Source organism: Scardinius erythrophthalmus (assembly GCF_964197995.2).
Source record: "Scardinius erythrophthalmus genome assembly, chromosome: 7".
NCBI classification, from domain to species: Eukaryota; Metazoa; Chordata; class Actinopteri; order Cypriniformes; family Leuciscidae; genus Scardinius; species Scardinius erythrophthalmus.
Window position 1 is genome coordinate 4,446,339 of NC_138227.1, and position 14,495 is coordinate 4,460,833.

A 14,495-nucleotide genomic window follows, 5' to 3' on the forward strand; every position below is an offset into this window, starting at 1 on the left:
AGTGATTTATATTTTTTATCTTGAATGATGTCAAAATGTCAATGATATCGTAAGACGAACAACATTAATGAGGTCTAAACCTAAACGCGTTCAAATCCAGCATGTGTGTTGCACTGACAGTTTCTATCCTCCACCTCTAAACCTTCACACACACCTCTGAACATGTTCATTAACACATTATTAACTGGATGTATTAATCTGTTTTGCTTCTCTGCTGCTCTTGAATTGAACTGAATTGAATTTGAATTTGAATTTGAATTTGAATTCAATTCAAATTCAATTTGTGTGTGTGTGTGTGTTCGGTCTCTGTCTCTTCACAAAGTTCTCTCTGAGAGGAAAAGGTTCTAAACAGAATCTTCAAGGGTTCCATCATGGGAACATTGGATGGATTTAGTTTTGATTTATTATGTTTGTTGCGATTCATTTTTAATTGTAATTAAACAATAATTAATCCGCTCGTACATGCTGTATCTCTAGAAAACAACTTAAATAACCTGTCAAACATGAAAGTATTATGTAATCATTTAGGACATTTTGGCATAAAGAGTTCTTTAAAACTGAGTCAAGAACCCTTGAATTCTATATAGAACCACATTGAACTTTTTTTTTTCAAGAGTGCTGATTTTAGATTTTACTGTAGTTTTAGGGACATTTAGGCAAATCCTGGCATACACACATTTATTTCAGTGGTGTACTGGGAAAAACACCCTCATTAAATCTCACACCCAGAGACACACACCTGAGAGAACTATCTGTATCTGTGTGTGTGTGTGTGTGTGTGTGTGTGTGTGTGTGTGTGTGTGTGTGTGTGTGTGTGTGTGTGTGTGTGTGTGTGTGTGTGTGTGTGTGTGTGTGTGTGTGTGTGTGTGTGTGTGTGTGTGTGTGTGTGTGCCGTCTCTGTCTTTTCATCATGGTTCCCGTGAGAGATGGAGTGAATGAATGAATAAAGGAAAGATGTGAATCTTTCACTCCCAGACAACAGAGAGAGAGAGAGAGAGAGAGAGAGAGAGAGAGAGAGAGAGAGAGAGAGAGCTGGATTGGTACAGTATTTCTCACTCTACAAAAGAACACGTATCCATGACGACCACGTTCACATCAGCCCACTGGCCCAATAGAAACATCTAAAGATTGATGGAGCAGCTCTGGACACGGTCCAGAAGAAAGCTGTTTTTATCCCACTCTCTCTCTCACACACACACACACACACACACACACGGAAGAGGGCATTCTCAACTGCAGGAAATTGAGAAAGAGCCAAAGATAGAGAGAAATTACAGCCAGAGGCTGTTTGCAGGTGTTCAGTGAGAACTATAAACAAAGACGTGTGTGTGTGTGTGTGTGTGTGTGTGTGTGTGTGTGTGTGTGTGTGTGTGTGTGTTGCACCAGATCAAATTACGTGAGAATCTTTGTGTTTACGGGATATCACACAAATGTATTCAGATTAGCAGCTTTGTCAGGTCAAATCACCTTTATTTTTATAGCGCTTTATATAACAGAAATAGTTTCAAAGCAGCTTTACAGAAACAAACGGGAAAGTAATCGATGCAAACTTCAAATATGAGACAAACTCTGCTATAAAGCGGCTCTAAAAAGATAATAGCGTCATTATTCAGCTCAATTCGGTTCGGTTTAATAACTTTAAATTTAATTTATTATGAAACAAATTCAATTCAGCAACAGAAGCTCAATGGCAGCTCTACAGAAGACAGTGTCTTTATTCAGATCAACTCAGTTCAAGTTTTGTAATATTAAATCAGTAATATTGCTTGATATTAAGCTTCCTTTAGGGAGTTATCACACTTGTAGTTCAGTTCTCTTGGTTCTTTTGGTCACGACCAAAAAAAAAAGTGATACATTTTGTCCTGGTTCGCTAGTTGGTCACACTGTCACCTTTAAGCCTTAACCTAATGATATGAAACAAAAAACGGCATTTATTGCGACAGAACATTCAAAATAATGCTGTGCGTTAAATGTGCTCATTGTCTGTGTGTACATATGATGGTATTTTTACCAGCTGAGAACTCAAAGAACGCTGTGTTTCGTTCATTTTACACGCAAACTGCAACAGAGTTCATCTGGAAACGGACCAACACCCATCTTCTCAGAGTCTCGGTCCCCGTTTGGTTCGGACTCGGAGGGCAGCATTCACACTCATTGAAATGAACCGCACTAACGGAGAAATCGCAAGAGTGTTCATTTTAACCCAACCAAAAGTGTGAACACACCCTAAGACCTCAACTAAGCGGCCAAAGGCGACCGTGGCAAGGAACCCAAACTCCATCAGGTGACAGAAATGGAGAAAAAACATTGCGAGAAACACACACACACGGACGGACGGACGGATAGTCAACAGAAAATATTGTCTGAGCCTGAAAACACAGAAAGCGTCAAACAATATCAAATTACAAGAAACAGTGCCAGAAAGTGTCTGATGTATAATTACACATAAAAATATCAAGTTTCCTCAAAACAACAAATGTTCTACTTGACACATTTTCCTGGAGAGGTTTGCAGCTGAATCTCAGTCCAACACCAAAAGAAATAAGAAAATATTCTGCTTTAGCAACATTACACCACCATTGAGGACCATCAAGAGTTTTCTTTTGCACTGCAACACTGTTTTCATGACAGTTACGCACATTTATAAATAACTCATTAGAGTGAGGCAGAAAAAAAATATTATTAAAATTACACATTTGTACATCATGGTAGCATTTGTTTACTGCCTATAAATGTATGCAGATTTATAAAAAAAAATGCCGTGGTGCCATGACCCGGATAGATTTAGGTTTAGAAGAGTTTAACAGAGACCAGCTAGCGACTGATGAAAGAGGCTGCGGGCTTTAAAAGTCATTGTTAGCGTGCCCTCTTCCCATGTTGGAAATAACGGTTTGAATCCCGCTAGGAGCGGTGTGAAAAGAACCGGAGGGGCTACATTGGTGCCGTGACCCGGATGGGAGTGAGGTTTAGGGGGGTGAGTGTAACAGAGACCAACTAATGACTGATGCTAGAAGCTGCAGTCTTAAAGTCTTTGTTAGCGCTCCCACCTCCCATGCCAGAAATGCCCGTTTGAATCCTGGTCATAGCGGTGAAAATACAACCGGACGGATGGGTCCGGATGACCCGGATGGGAGTGAGGTTTTCAGGGGTGAGTGTAACAGAGGCCAGTTAACGATTGACGCTAGAGGCTGCTGTCTTTAGCGTCCTTGTTAGTGCGCTCGCCTCCCAAATAGGAAACGCCAGTTCGATTCCCGATCGGAGCGGCATGAGTAGAACCGAAGGGATTACAGTGATGCCGTGACCCGGATGGGAGTGAGGTTTTCAGGGGTGAGTGTAACAGAGGCCAGTTAACGATTGACCCTAGAGGCTGCTGTCTTTAGCGTCCTTCTAAGTGTGCTCGCCTCCCATATCGGAAACGGCAGTTCTATTCCCGCTCGGAGCAGTGCGAGTAGAACCGAAGGGATTACAGTGGTGCCATGACCCGGATGGGAGTGAGGTTTAGGGAGTGAATGTAACAGCCCAGGGTCAATTCCTCCATGGGCGTTTGAGCTTGATTCATGCCCAGGAAAGGTGCACCCTGCCTGGGATGCCCTTTGAGAAAACCAGCTTGTCTTTTCCTGGAGGTTTCATACTTCCAGAGCTCCACCGCCGTGGAATCTGGATTTCTTCCCTCTGAGTGGGATTCACGATGAGGAGGGACACCCTGCTCTGCACCTTCTTACCCTCTCCTCGACAACATAATTCGTCTAAAATAAGTATATTTTTTGACTGCCTTTGCTCCATATCGAGCTCCAGTAGGCATACGGATCTATCAGTGCCCGGGACTGAGGCACCCTCCCTGGGCTGGCCAGGCAGGTCTGAGAGCATGGAGCTTTGAACCCACTCAAGGTCTGTGTGGGTCCTAATGCCCCAGTATAGTAATGGGGTCATTATACTGTCAAAGAGCGGATGAGACGTTAAATCGAGGTCCTGACTTTCTGAGGTCATTAAAAATCCCAGGATGCCCTTCGAAAAAAAGAGTAGGGGGTTTAACCCCGGCATCCTGGCCAAATTTGCCCCTTGGCCTCTGTCAATCATGGCCTCCTAATCATCCCCATACATACTGATTGGCTTCATCACTCTGTTTCTTCTCCACCAATAAGCTGGTGGTGTGTGGTGGGCGTTCTGGCGCAAAATGGCTGCCGTCGCCTCATCCAGGTGGAGCTGCGCATTGGTGGTGGTTGAGGAGATTCCCCCTTCCATATGTAAAAGTGCTTTGAGTACCCAGAAAAGCGCTATATAAATGTAAAGAATTAATTATTATTTAAGAGGGGCAATAACAACTACTGCGCCTGCCTCCCATGACAGAGACTCTAGGTCGAATCCCGCTTGGAGTGCGAGTACAACCGGAGTGGTTGCAGTGGTGCCGTGACCCGGATGGGAGGGAAGTTTAAAGGGGCGAGAGTAACTGAGGCCTGCGACTGACACTAGAGGCTACGGTGTTTAAAGTCCTTGCTAGCACCCCCATCTCCCATGTCGGAAATGCCGGTTTGAATCCCGCTTGGAGTGCGAGTACAACCGGAGTGGTTGCAGTGGTGCCGTGACCCGGATGGGAGGGAGGTTTAAGCGGGGTGAGAGTAACTGAGGCCTGCGACTGACACTAGAGGCTATGGTGTTTAAAGTCCTGGTCATAGTGGTGAAAGTACAACCGGAGGGGTTATAATCACATCAAATCTTTGAAAGAAATTAAGCATTTTAATTGAATTACTTAATAGGTACTAAACATACAACTGTATACCCTGCCTTTTTTGATAAGTTATGTCTACTTTTAGATTTACCAGCCCTAAATAACATGCCGAACACAACAAACTGTGGTTGGTCACGTTACATGTCAGTCTGACTAACTCTTTTCTGGTCTATATGGGTAGTTATTGGTTAAAATTAGCTGCAATGTGGACCACAATTTATAGCCAGAGTCAAAAAGTCTAACAATATAAGACTAAAAGAGTTGGAGAGGTAAATACATTCATTATGAGCTGCGGGTGGGTTTTATCTGCTGTTGGTCTGGTCACATAATAAGAGGAAATATGTCGATGTATTGTTTTGATCTGCATGACCACACATTTATTACAGTTCTGACACACACGCATGGATCTTTGATTTGGACCATGTCTTTGTTTACTGGGTGCGGAGTCGTACTCTTTCATTGAATGTGGTTTGTTTTCCTTACTTTCTTCTCTCTTTTTCAGACTTGTCATTTAATTTCTTTAAATGTTCGGCAGCGGGAATGAACTCACTCACCACATTACTGATGAGAGATTCATCATTCCTGCAGCAAAGTGTGCGTGTGTTTGTTCACTTTTATTCTGGGCTGCTTTGCATGTGATCAAAAGGATGTTAAATTAACACTTGCATGCAAAATTAATACATAATACATAAATAATGCAATTTTAAAAGAGATGGACACCAGTTTACTGCAATGCAAAAAATGATTTTTAGATATTTGTACTTGAAAACAAGACAAAAATACTGAGTGAGGAAATGTATTTTTGCAATGTGGGACATCCGTCATTTTGCAGATACTTTTTAATCCGAGATTAAATGACAGAAAGTGCAGGTTTACTAAGGTAACCAGAGGTTAAAAGCTCATCAGGCATCTCTGTAACTCTTCAACCTACGTGAGATTGAACCTGCGACCTTTGGGTTTCTGGACAAAAGCACTAGACTCTCTCTCTCTGAATTTATTGGTGCTTTTATTTTATTTTATTTTGCTTTTATTTTTTATTATTACATTAGTGTTGTCTTAACGAGTTTAACAACTTTTTCAAATAACTTTGAGCATTAATAAAAAACAATAAAACTATATTGCATTTAAAAACTACAATACTGTATGTAAAATATATGATACCACAAATTTAGCGAACCAAAAATAAAACAGTGCAATAAATCAAATATTTTAAATAATATAAAAACATTTAAAATAATATAGCATAATAAAACAAATATAAATTACAGTATAATAAACAAATATTTAAAACAATTTAAACAAATTATAAAATAAGTATAAAAACATATATAAATATAGTATAATAAAACAAATAAAAGGCTGTATAATAAAACAAATATTTTAATAATATATAATGTAATAAAACAAGTATTTTCAAATATATTACTTAAATATTTCAAATAATATAGTATAACAAAACAAATATAAAATATAGCATAATAAAACAAATATTTAAAATAATATAATAAAACAAATATTTAAAAAATATATAGTATAATAAAACGAATATAAATTATAGTATAATAAACAAATATTTAAAATAATATGAAAACAAATATTTCCAAAAGTGTAGTATAAAAACAAATATAAATATTAGTATAATAAAACAAATATTTTAATAATAAATAATGTAATAAACCAAATATTTTCAAATATATTACTTAAATATTTCAAATAATATAGTATAACAAAACAAATATAAAATATAGCATAATAAAACAAATATTTCAAATAATACAGTATAATAAAGCAATTATAAAATATAGTATAACAAAACAAATATTTTATCCTAAAGATTTATTTTTGCATGTGACATTAACATGTTTTTATACTTTTAAAACGGTGAAATCCGCTGCTAGACGCCCATTATAAGTGTTTTACACAATTCATTTCTGTAGAAATCGGCAGCATGTCAGATAAGTTTGTATGTTCTTTTAACAATTTGGCATTCTAACGATGGATGGCTGGTTGACAGCTGTCAGTCAAACGACTATTATGGACATCAGGATTCAGAGAGCCCATGTGAGAGAACATTCCCATACATGTTATACATTTATTACCTCACTTGAAGATCAAGAGCAAAACTAATCAATAACTCCATAATAATATGTGTAAGTGTTATCTGAGGACGACTCTTATCTGTTACTATGAACAATGGAAATACACACGCGATTTATTGATCCAGTTATTCTGTGATTACACCTAGACATCAAAACACGGCGATAATAATAATAATTAATAACCTATGGACATCAGCAGATCTGATGTGATTTATGAGTGTTTCAATAACAGGTTTCACTCTACTAATGAGGGCGTTTATGAAGCGTAATGAGATTGTGGATCTCAAAACAAGTGTGCGTTAATGAATGTGCCAGAACCAAAACAAGACATCAGCTCGACTGGAACGGACAACTGGGTTTGTGAGACAGAAAGAAAGGATGTTTTGTAAAACTAAAGTTCCTGTTCTCCTTTAAACCCATTAACTGTCTTTCAGTACCCACAATGCATTTCTGCACAGGGTGCCTCACGACCCGGTGCTGAATACCGAACGAGAGAAAGTCCGCATGAGATCTTCTGCACTGCAAGGGTTCAAAATTGCTCAAGATAATGAAGAACAAGACTAAATGAGGCTAAAGGGAGAACAGAACAATGTTTTTCCTCCCAAAAAATCTGTGAAAATTATGTAACGGAGCATTTTACACCATCCAGATAAATTCTTAATGGATTAATATGGGAATTACAGAAGTATGCGGAAGTAAAACAGGTTGAGAAAAGCGATTAATATTGGCAGTCATGAGAAATGCATCTTTATATTTGATTAAAGGCCAATAATGAATCATAAAAGATGTTTTAAAATCAGAGACGCTCAGTTCTCAGTCTGTCTCTTTCAGACCAGCTAAAATACAAAGGCCTTTGTGTGTGTGTGTGTGTGTGTGTGTGTGTGTGTGTGTGTGTGTGTGTGTGTGTGTGTGAGAGAGAGAGATTGTGTCGATTCAGCAGAGTTCCTGTTTGCGTAAATACTGATACAGAATCGTTATCTTCCTTTTGAACTAATGATAAAGACATTTATGGCCAATGACTTCTGCACACACACACACACACACACACACACACACACACACACACACACACACGTTCACTTAAAGATTTAGCTATTTCAATAGAGACATATGCTAGACATATATTTAGACATACAAAACTCATGCATGTAAAAAAAGTAATATAATAATCAGCAATGTTTCTTGAGCAGCAAATCATCATATTAGAATGAAGGATCATGTGACACTGAAGACTTCTTTCAAAAACATGAAAGAAAATATCAATTATTCCAAACTTCTTTAAGTATATATAAGTAAACTATATATATATATATATATATATATATATATATATATATATATATATATATATATACACACTAACTCTTAAACTCTTAAAATATATATATCTTTTGCTTTGATGATGACCCAGATTGATAATTTTGCCCCCAAACGTGAGTTGTAAATGGGTGTGTACATTACACAGATAAATGAATTCCATCCTGTGTTGAGTTTTGGACTGTCGATGTTTTTACAGTTTCTACTCTTGAGCAAAACAAATTAGCAATAACTTTTGTCATAGTCAAAATATGAATAATACTCAAATTTAATAAGCAGGAGGAGAGAAACTGAGCTCCGAACGTTCAGCCTGAGCGACAGAGAAACCATCACTAATGTCAGACGAACACTTCACATTCAGTAGAGACATCACTACACACACACCCATGATGAAGAGAGAGGGGGGGGGCTCATTAAACTTTAATGGCTGATTATACTGTAAAAAATATATATTAATGTGTCTGTATATGTGAGTGCGTGTGTGTGTCTGTATATATATATGAGTGTGTATTTGTGTGTATATGTATGTATGTACGTATACGTGTGTGTGTGTGTGTGTGTGTGTGTGTGTGTGTGTGTGTGTGTGTGTGTGTGTGTGTGTGTGTGTGTGTGTGTGTGTGTGTGTTTACAGTGAAGAGAGAAAGATGCAGGGAGAGAAAAAGAAGAGAAAGAAAGACCGATATAAACAGAAAGAGAGAGGGAGATTGTCTCTGATTCACGATCATCACGTTATGGTTTATGAATCATGATTGTTCCTCAACTTAGACATGAACTAAAAACAGACAGAGATTAAAATAGCCTATACGCTCACAAAAATAAAAACAATTATCAAACTTTAGCTGGACAGTAACTTTATTCTAGATCTGCTGTAAAGCCAAAACAATCTCTGTTACTGTAATCTCCTATTATCACTGTAAAGCTGCTTGGAAACAATTGTTAAAAGCGCTGTGTAAATGAAGGTGACTTTACTCATCAACAGCTCAAGAGTCACACACACACACACACACACACACACACACACACACACACATGACTGACAGCTCTAACAGCAGAAGATATCTGATAACACACACTCAATCAAAGTCTCTCAGATAACACACGAAAACAGAACAGAGAAGGAGAACAAGACTTACCAAAGTTTGCTCATACTGGAGCGCGCGCTGATCTGTTCCGTCCACAGCCATGACTGCAGCTCTCACACACTCACACACTCACTCACACACACACACAGACGGAGAGGAGATCAAAAACAACAGATCTCGCTCCACACACATTCAGGCACATAAATGTGAGCGTGAAAATGCGGCGAGCGGCGCGTCGGAGCGTCAGCGCGGCTCTTGTGTAATAATGACACGCAGACTTCAGTGTGTTTGGTGTGTGAAAGAAGTTTGTGTTCAGCTGAACGGGAGGCGGGGCTTACAGACAGAAGCTCCGCCCACTGTGCGCGCGGCCTGCGCCTACAAACCTTTTTTTTTATTATTATTAATGCCATGAACCAGAACAATACAATGAGACATAATCATTCAAATTAAAGTAAAAAAATACAAAGTAAATAAAGCAAAATAAAATAAATTTATAACAAACAACAGAAAAAGGGTGTTATTTCATACAACATCATTCCTGCTTACAGTGCTATAAGCTCTAATTGCCTATTTACATGTGCAATTACACAAAACAGAACAATAAAGCTTGAAATCACTTTTAAAGCAAGAAAAGTTAGGTTTGGAGTCAGACCATTTCATTTTATGAATGTGGAACTTTCCCATTAATATTAACAATTGTATGAAGTATGCCTTTATCTTTCTCAATCCCATGATCATTGAAGTGTATCATCATGTCAAATCCACTCAGCCGCAAATCAATGTAACATTTTTTCTTAATTGAACGCTCCATATCAATCCAAAATATTTGTGTAATTATGCAATGGAAAAATAAATGAGCCTGCGCATAAAAACATTCTGAGCTCCCTGCATATAGACTGCGTGACAGACGCGTATCAAACATAAAACTAGGCTTTGTTGAAAATATATAAATAACTTAAGTTACACTCTTTGTCTCAAAAGAAAGTTTTTAAAGTTTTAAAGAATGCACATTTGAGACGATTAAATGTTAGTGAAATTAAAATTCTGATATCAATCTCACCCTCATTTCGTTCCGAACCCGTAAGACTTTTGTTCATTTTCGAATGAAGATGTTTTAATGAAATCTGACAGATTTCTGTCCCGCACTGACAGCTGAAAAAGTTCCTAAAGCGATCGCAAAACTAATATGAATTAAGTGGTTTAGTCCAAATTTTTATTCAAATATAAACATTAATCAACGCACACATCAGATAAGCCTCCAGCATGCTTGCTTAACGTGCGAGAACCAATGAGGTTCATTCTCGTGTTACGCATCATGTTTGAGCTTCAGCAAGAACCAATGAGGTTGATCTCGTTCATCAAGCATGTGTGGTTGAGCTTCTGTTTATGTTCGCTGATTAAAATGAGAATAAAAGCCCAAATTCAACCTATTCATCATATAAAGTGAACGAGTCTCTTCAGAAAAATTAACTGGACTGTATGTTTTGTCGCACCACTGACAGGATTTTTAATGGAGGGACAGAAATCTCTCATTTCAGTTAAAATAACTTAATTTGTGTTTTGAAGATCTATCTTGAAAGTCTTACAGGTTTGGAATGAAAATTAAATCAAATAAATAGCAAATAGGCCTAACTAGTTTTTTTATTGTAATTGCTGGTGCCTTATTTGTTTATTTACTTATTTAGCGTATTTATTTAAGAAAATGCCCTGCCCCTATTTTAGTGCACATATTGATGATATATATATATATATATATATATATATATATATATATATATATATATATATATATATATATATATATATATATATATATATATATATATATATTTATATAATGACTCCATCAATCAGATCTTTTAGAATCAGAATTAGATTAATTTATTGACAAAATAAGCTCAAACACATTTTGAATTTGAATAATCTACAGGTGTGTGTGTGTTACACTTAAACTCGAGCTATCTTTCCTGTCTCCTCTAACACACACACATCTCTCACACGGATCAAACATTCACCTCACATAAACGCCTGGGTAATCTTTAAATAGAAAAGAGCACAAAATAAACAAATACTGAACATGCACTTTTATGATCGTCGTCATAAATTTTTCATCATTCTGTCTGGATGAGGATCGTCTATTAAAAATGTTTTATCATTATGTGCAAAGAATCTTTATGTGTTTCCCAGAAACAAGACAAAGACACCCGTAACTGTAAGATTTCACCACGTTGTTTCTCAGTACAACTCAAGGAATAACCAAAGACTTCGGTAACATCAAACTTTATCATCTTATTAAATGCTTTAAGAGGTGAAAGTAAATGAATAACATTTATTTCTATCTTTTAGCATAGGAAAATAAATGTGAAAGAGCATTTAAAAACATCAAAGCAAATGAAATGATATCCTGAGGTATAATCCCTTTTCACTTTGAAGCATGGCCTATAGTGTTCAAATATTAATGTTCTTTAATAATAATAATAAAAGATGTTCTTGCATCAGATGAAAACCTGCTCCCAAACACTGCAGTTTAGCAACACATTGTGTCATAAGCTTTTAAAATTGCTGTCCAAAAAAAAAAATTTTTTTTTTGTCAGAAAGAACTTAACTTAATTGTTATATATAAAAAAATATTGTTATAAAATAATAACATTTAAAAATGTCCTATAAATAAAGCATGTGAGTGTCTCCATCTCCTGGTGCAATTCAGTATGAGCATTCATCACTTTGTAAATTAAATCATAAACACACCAAAAACTAATTTAAATTATTAAATGGTATAGTGATTAAAATGAAACAATTTGTAATTAAAAATACTGTACAACAATATAAACACAAACATACTAACAGCACTAATACACCTCTTCAGAATAACCGTTTTCCCCAGTATGCTACATTAACGTCTTCAGCGAGTCAGCTTGAGATCCTCTCATCTGGGTAAATCTCTAAGACTATAGTGAATGTTTTATGAGCAGAGGGATAATCTCTCTCTTCTTAGTTATGAGAAAGAATCATATTCATCCGCAGAGTTATGCATAGACAAAGCACAACCAAAACAATGTTCTTCTGCAAAATGACTTACACAATGCACCTTTAATTAAACATGTTATATCATGTGTGTTTAATTCTGACTGTTCAGAGGAATATTCTCTCCAACTCTTTAGTTCAGCTGAAGTGTGTGTGAGGAATCCTCGTCATGTGTCGTTCCTCTGAAACACCAGACGACAAACGTCCAGCTAATGACCTGCAGGTCAGCGGCCGGTTAATGATTCTGTCTGAGGAGAACGAAGATTTCTGTGAAGAAACTCAGAGTGTGACAGGAACACAACTACTGGAAAATGTGAGACGTCAGTCACATCTGCAAAGCTTAAATATTAAGCACAATAAAGTTAGTTATGAGTCACACAGATACTATAATCCAGACATGATCATTAAACACAAACAGAAGCAGCAGTTTTAAACTTATTATATTTCAGCTGTTATTATCGCTAACTAAACTAAAACCATAACAATTTTTGTGACTTAAAATATAATAGAAAAAGTTTAAAAAAACAAAAACATATTTTTATATATATATATATATATATATATATATATATATATATATATATATATATATATATATATATATATATATATATATATGGTTTAATCTTAAAAAAGTTTTAGTTAACTATAATTATAGTTATATATTATAACTATAATTATAATAATATTATATTATTCTTATTATTCTTATTATTGTAGTTAACTAAAACTAAAATTAAACCATAAAAACATTTGTGCTTTAAATAAAATACACTTTAACTGAGACAAAAACATAAAAAACTTTACATTTCAGCTGTTATTATCGTTAACTACTTGAATGTTGACCTAATGTTGCTTAAAATTAAAAAAAAAGAAATAAAATAAAACAAAAAATGTAAGATTTTTATTTCAGCTGGTTATTATAGTTAACTAAAACTAAAATTAAACCCTAAAAAACTATTAGCTGAAATGAAATAAAATATAAAAACGTGAACTTATTTTAAGCTATAGTTGCCAAGGAAACATTTCTCATTTTTATTTCGTTTAACTTCATGTACTCAAATAACTCAAAGTAAAAAAAGAAATAACAAAAGCTTTATAGGCATTAAATAAAGACAGAAAAACACAAAGACTTTAGCTAAATTTAAAATAAAAACAGAAAATATAAACAGTTAACAGTTAATTCAACATGATTAAAAACTATAATAGTATCTAGTAAAATAAAAGTGCTTCAGAAATAAACAACCTAACAAACTTTAATCTGCCTGAACTTTGACCCTTGATGTCACTCTCTGACCTTTAGTACAGAATAAACCAGACTGAGTCAGATTGAAGGTCAAAGGTCATTTTAAGATTATGAAATATAATCTGTCTGAACCGAGCTGAAGCTACAGTGTTAAATCAGCAGAATGTTTTTAAATCACAATTTTAATTTTCATCATGATTTTTAAAGCCTTGATTATACATTTAACAAGCGTCAGCTCATTAAATTCACATTTCAATGTGACACATCTCAACTATTTCATAGAAATGATGGTAGTTTTGGAAAAACATCCCTCATCCCAAACACACACTGATGACGAGGGCTCAGCCAATCAGATGCCTGTATTTTGGTCAGTCACAGTCAATCTTTGTCCTTCCAAAAACGCCAACACATCATATTAATGGAGCGCAGATGCACAACAGGAACACACACGCACCACTTACACAAACACACACACACACACACACACACCCACACACAAACACTTTTCACAGAAGACGAGTGTGAATTCAAGCGCCACACTTAGTTTTAGCAGTGAAAATCTGAAAATAACCTATCTAATCTGCAAAGGCTTATTACCTCGGGCCACTTTAAACGCTAACCTTCATGTCACCTGGCAGAAACCAGGCCCTGAACAGCTTCCCCCCACCAGAGATTAAATCTCAACCAGGTGTTGTGTCGACACCCGCCAAATTAATACAAATTATATATTCATTATTAAATTATTAAATTAAATCATACATTGCTCTGTTGGAAGGATTGACTAGCAACCCAGCTGGATCACTATCTAACCACTCCAGTGAAAAATAAAAATACCAAAATATATTTGAAATACATTTATTTTAGGCTTAGTATAATACAAATACATTTACATATTTATGTACTTAATATAAATACCCTGCAATTGTATACTAAATTGATATACTTAAAGTGAGCTAAATTGGAACAACGTCTAGGTTACTAATGTAACCCCCATTCCCTGA

The 14,495-nt window shown here is 35.8% G+C and overlaps 1 protein-coding gene across 3 annotated transcripts in view; it reads right to left on the reverse strand.

Annotated features, from left to right (window-relative positions):
* clcn2b (chloride channel, voltage-sensitive 2b) overlaps nucleotides 1-9,521 on the reverse strand; it is an 85,066-nt gene extending 75,545 nt beyond the window's left edge. For all 3 annotated transcript variants that reach the window (XM_081371561.1, XM_081371560.1, XM_081371559.1), the window contains exon 1: nucleotides 9,276-9,521. In XM_081371561.1, the coding sequence (XP_081227687.1) occupies nucleotides 9,276-9,326 (51 nt within the window). In that variant the 5' untranslated portion in view covers nucleotides 9,327-9,521. The remainder of the gene's footprint in view (nucleotides 1-9,275) is intronic.
* Between the last annotated feature and the right edge of the window lie 4,974 nt (nucleotides 9,522-14,495).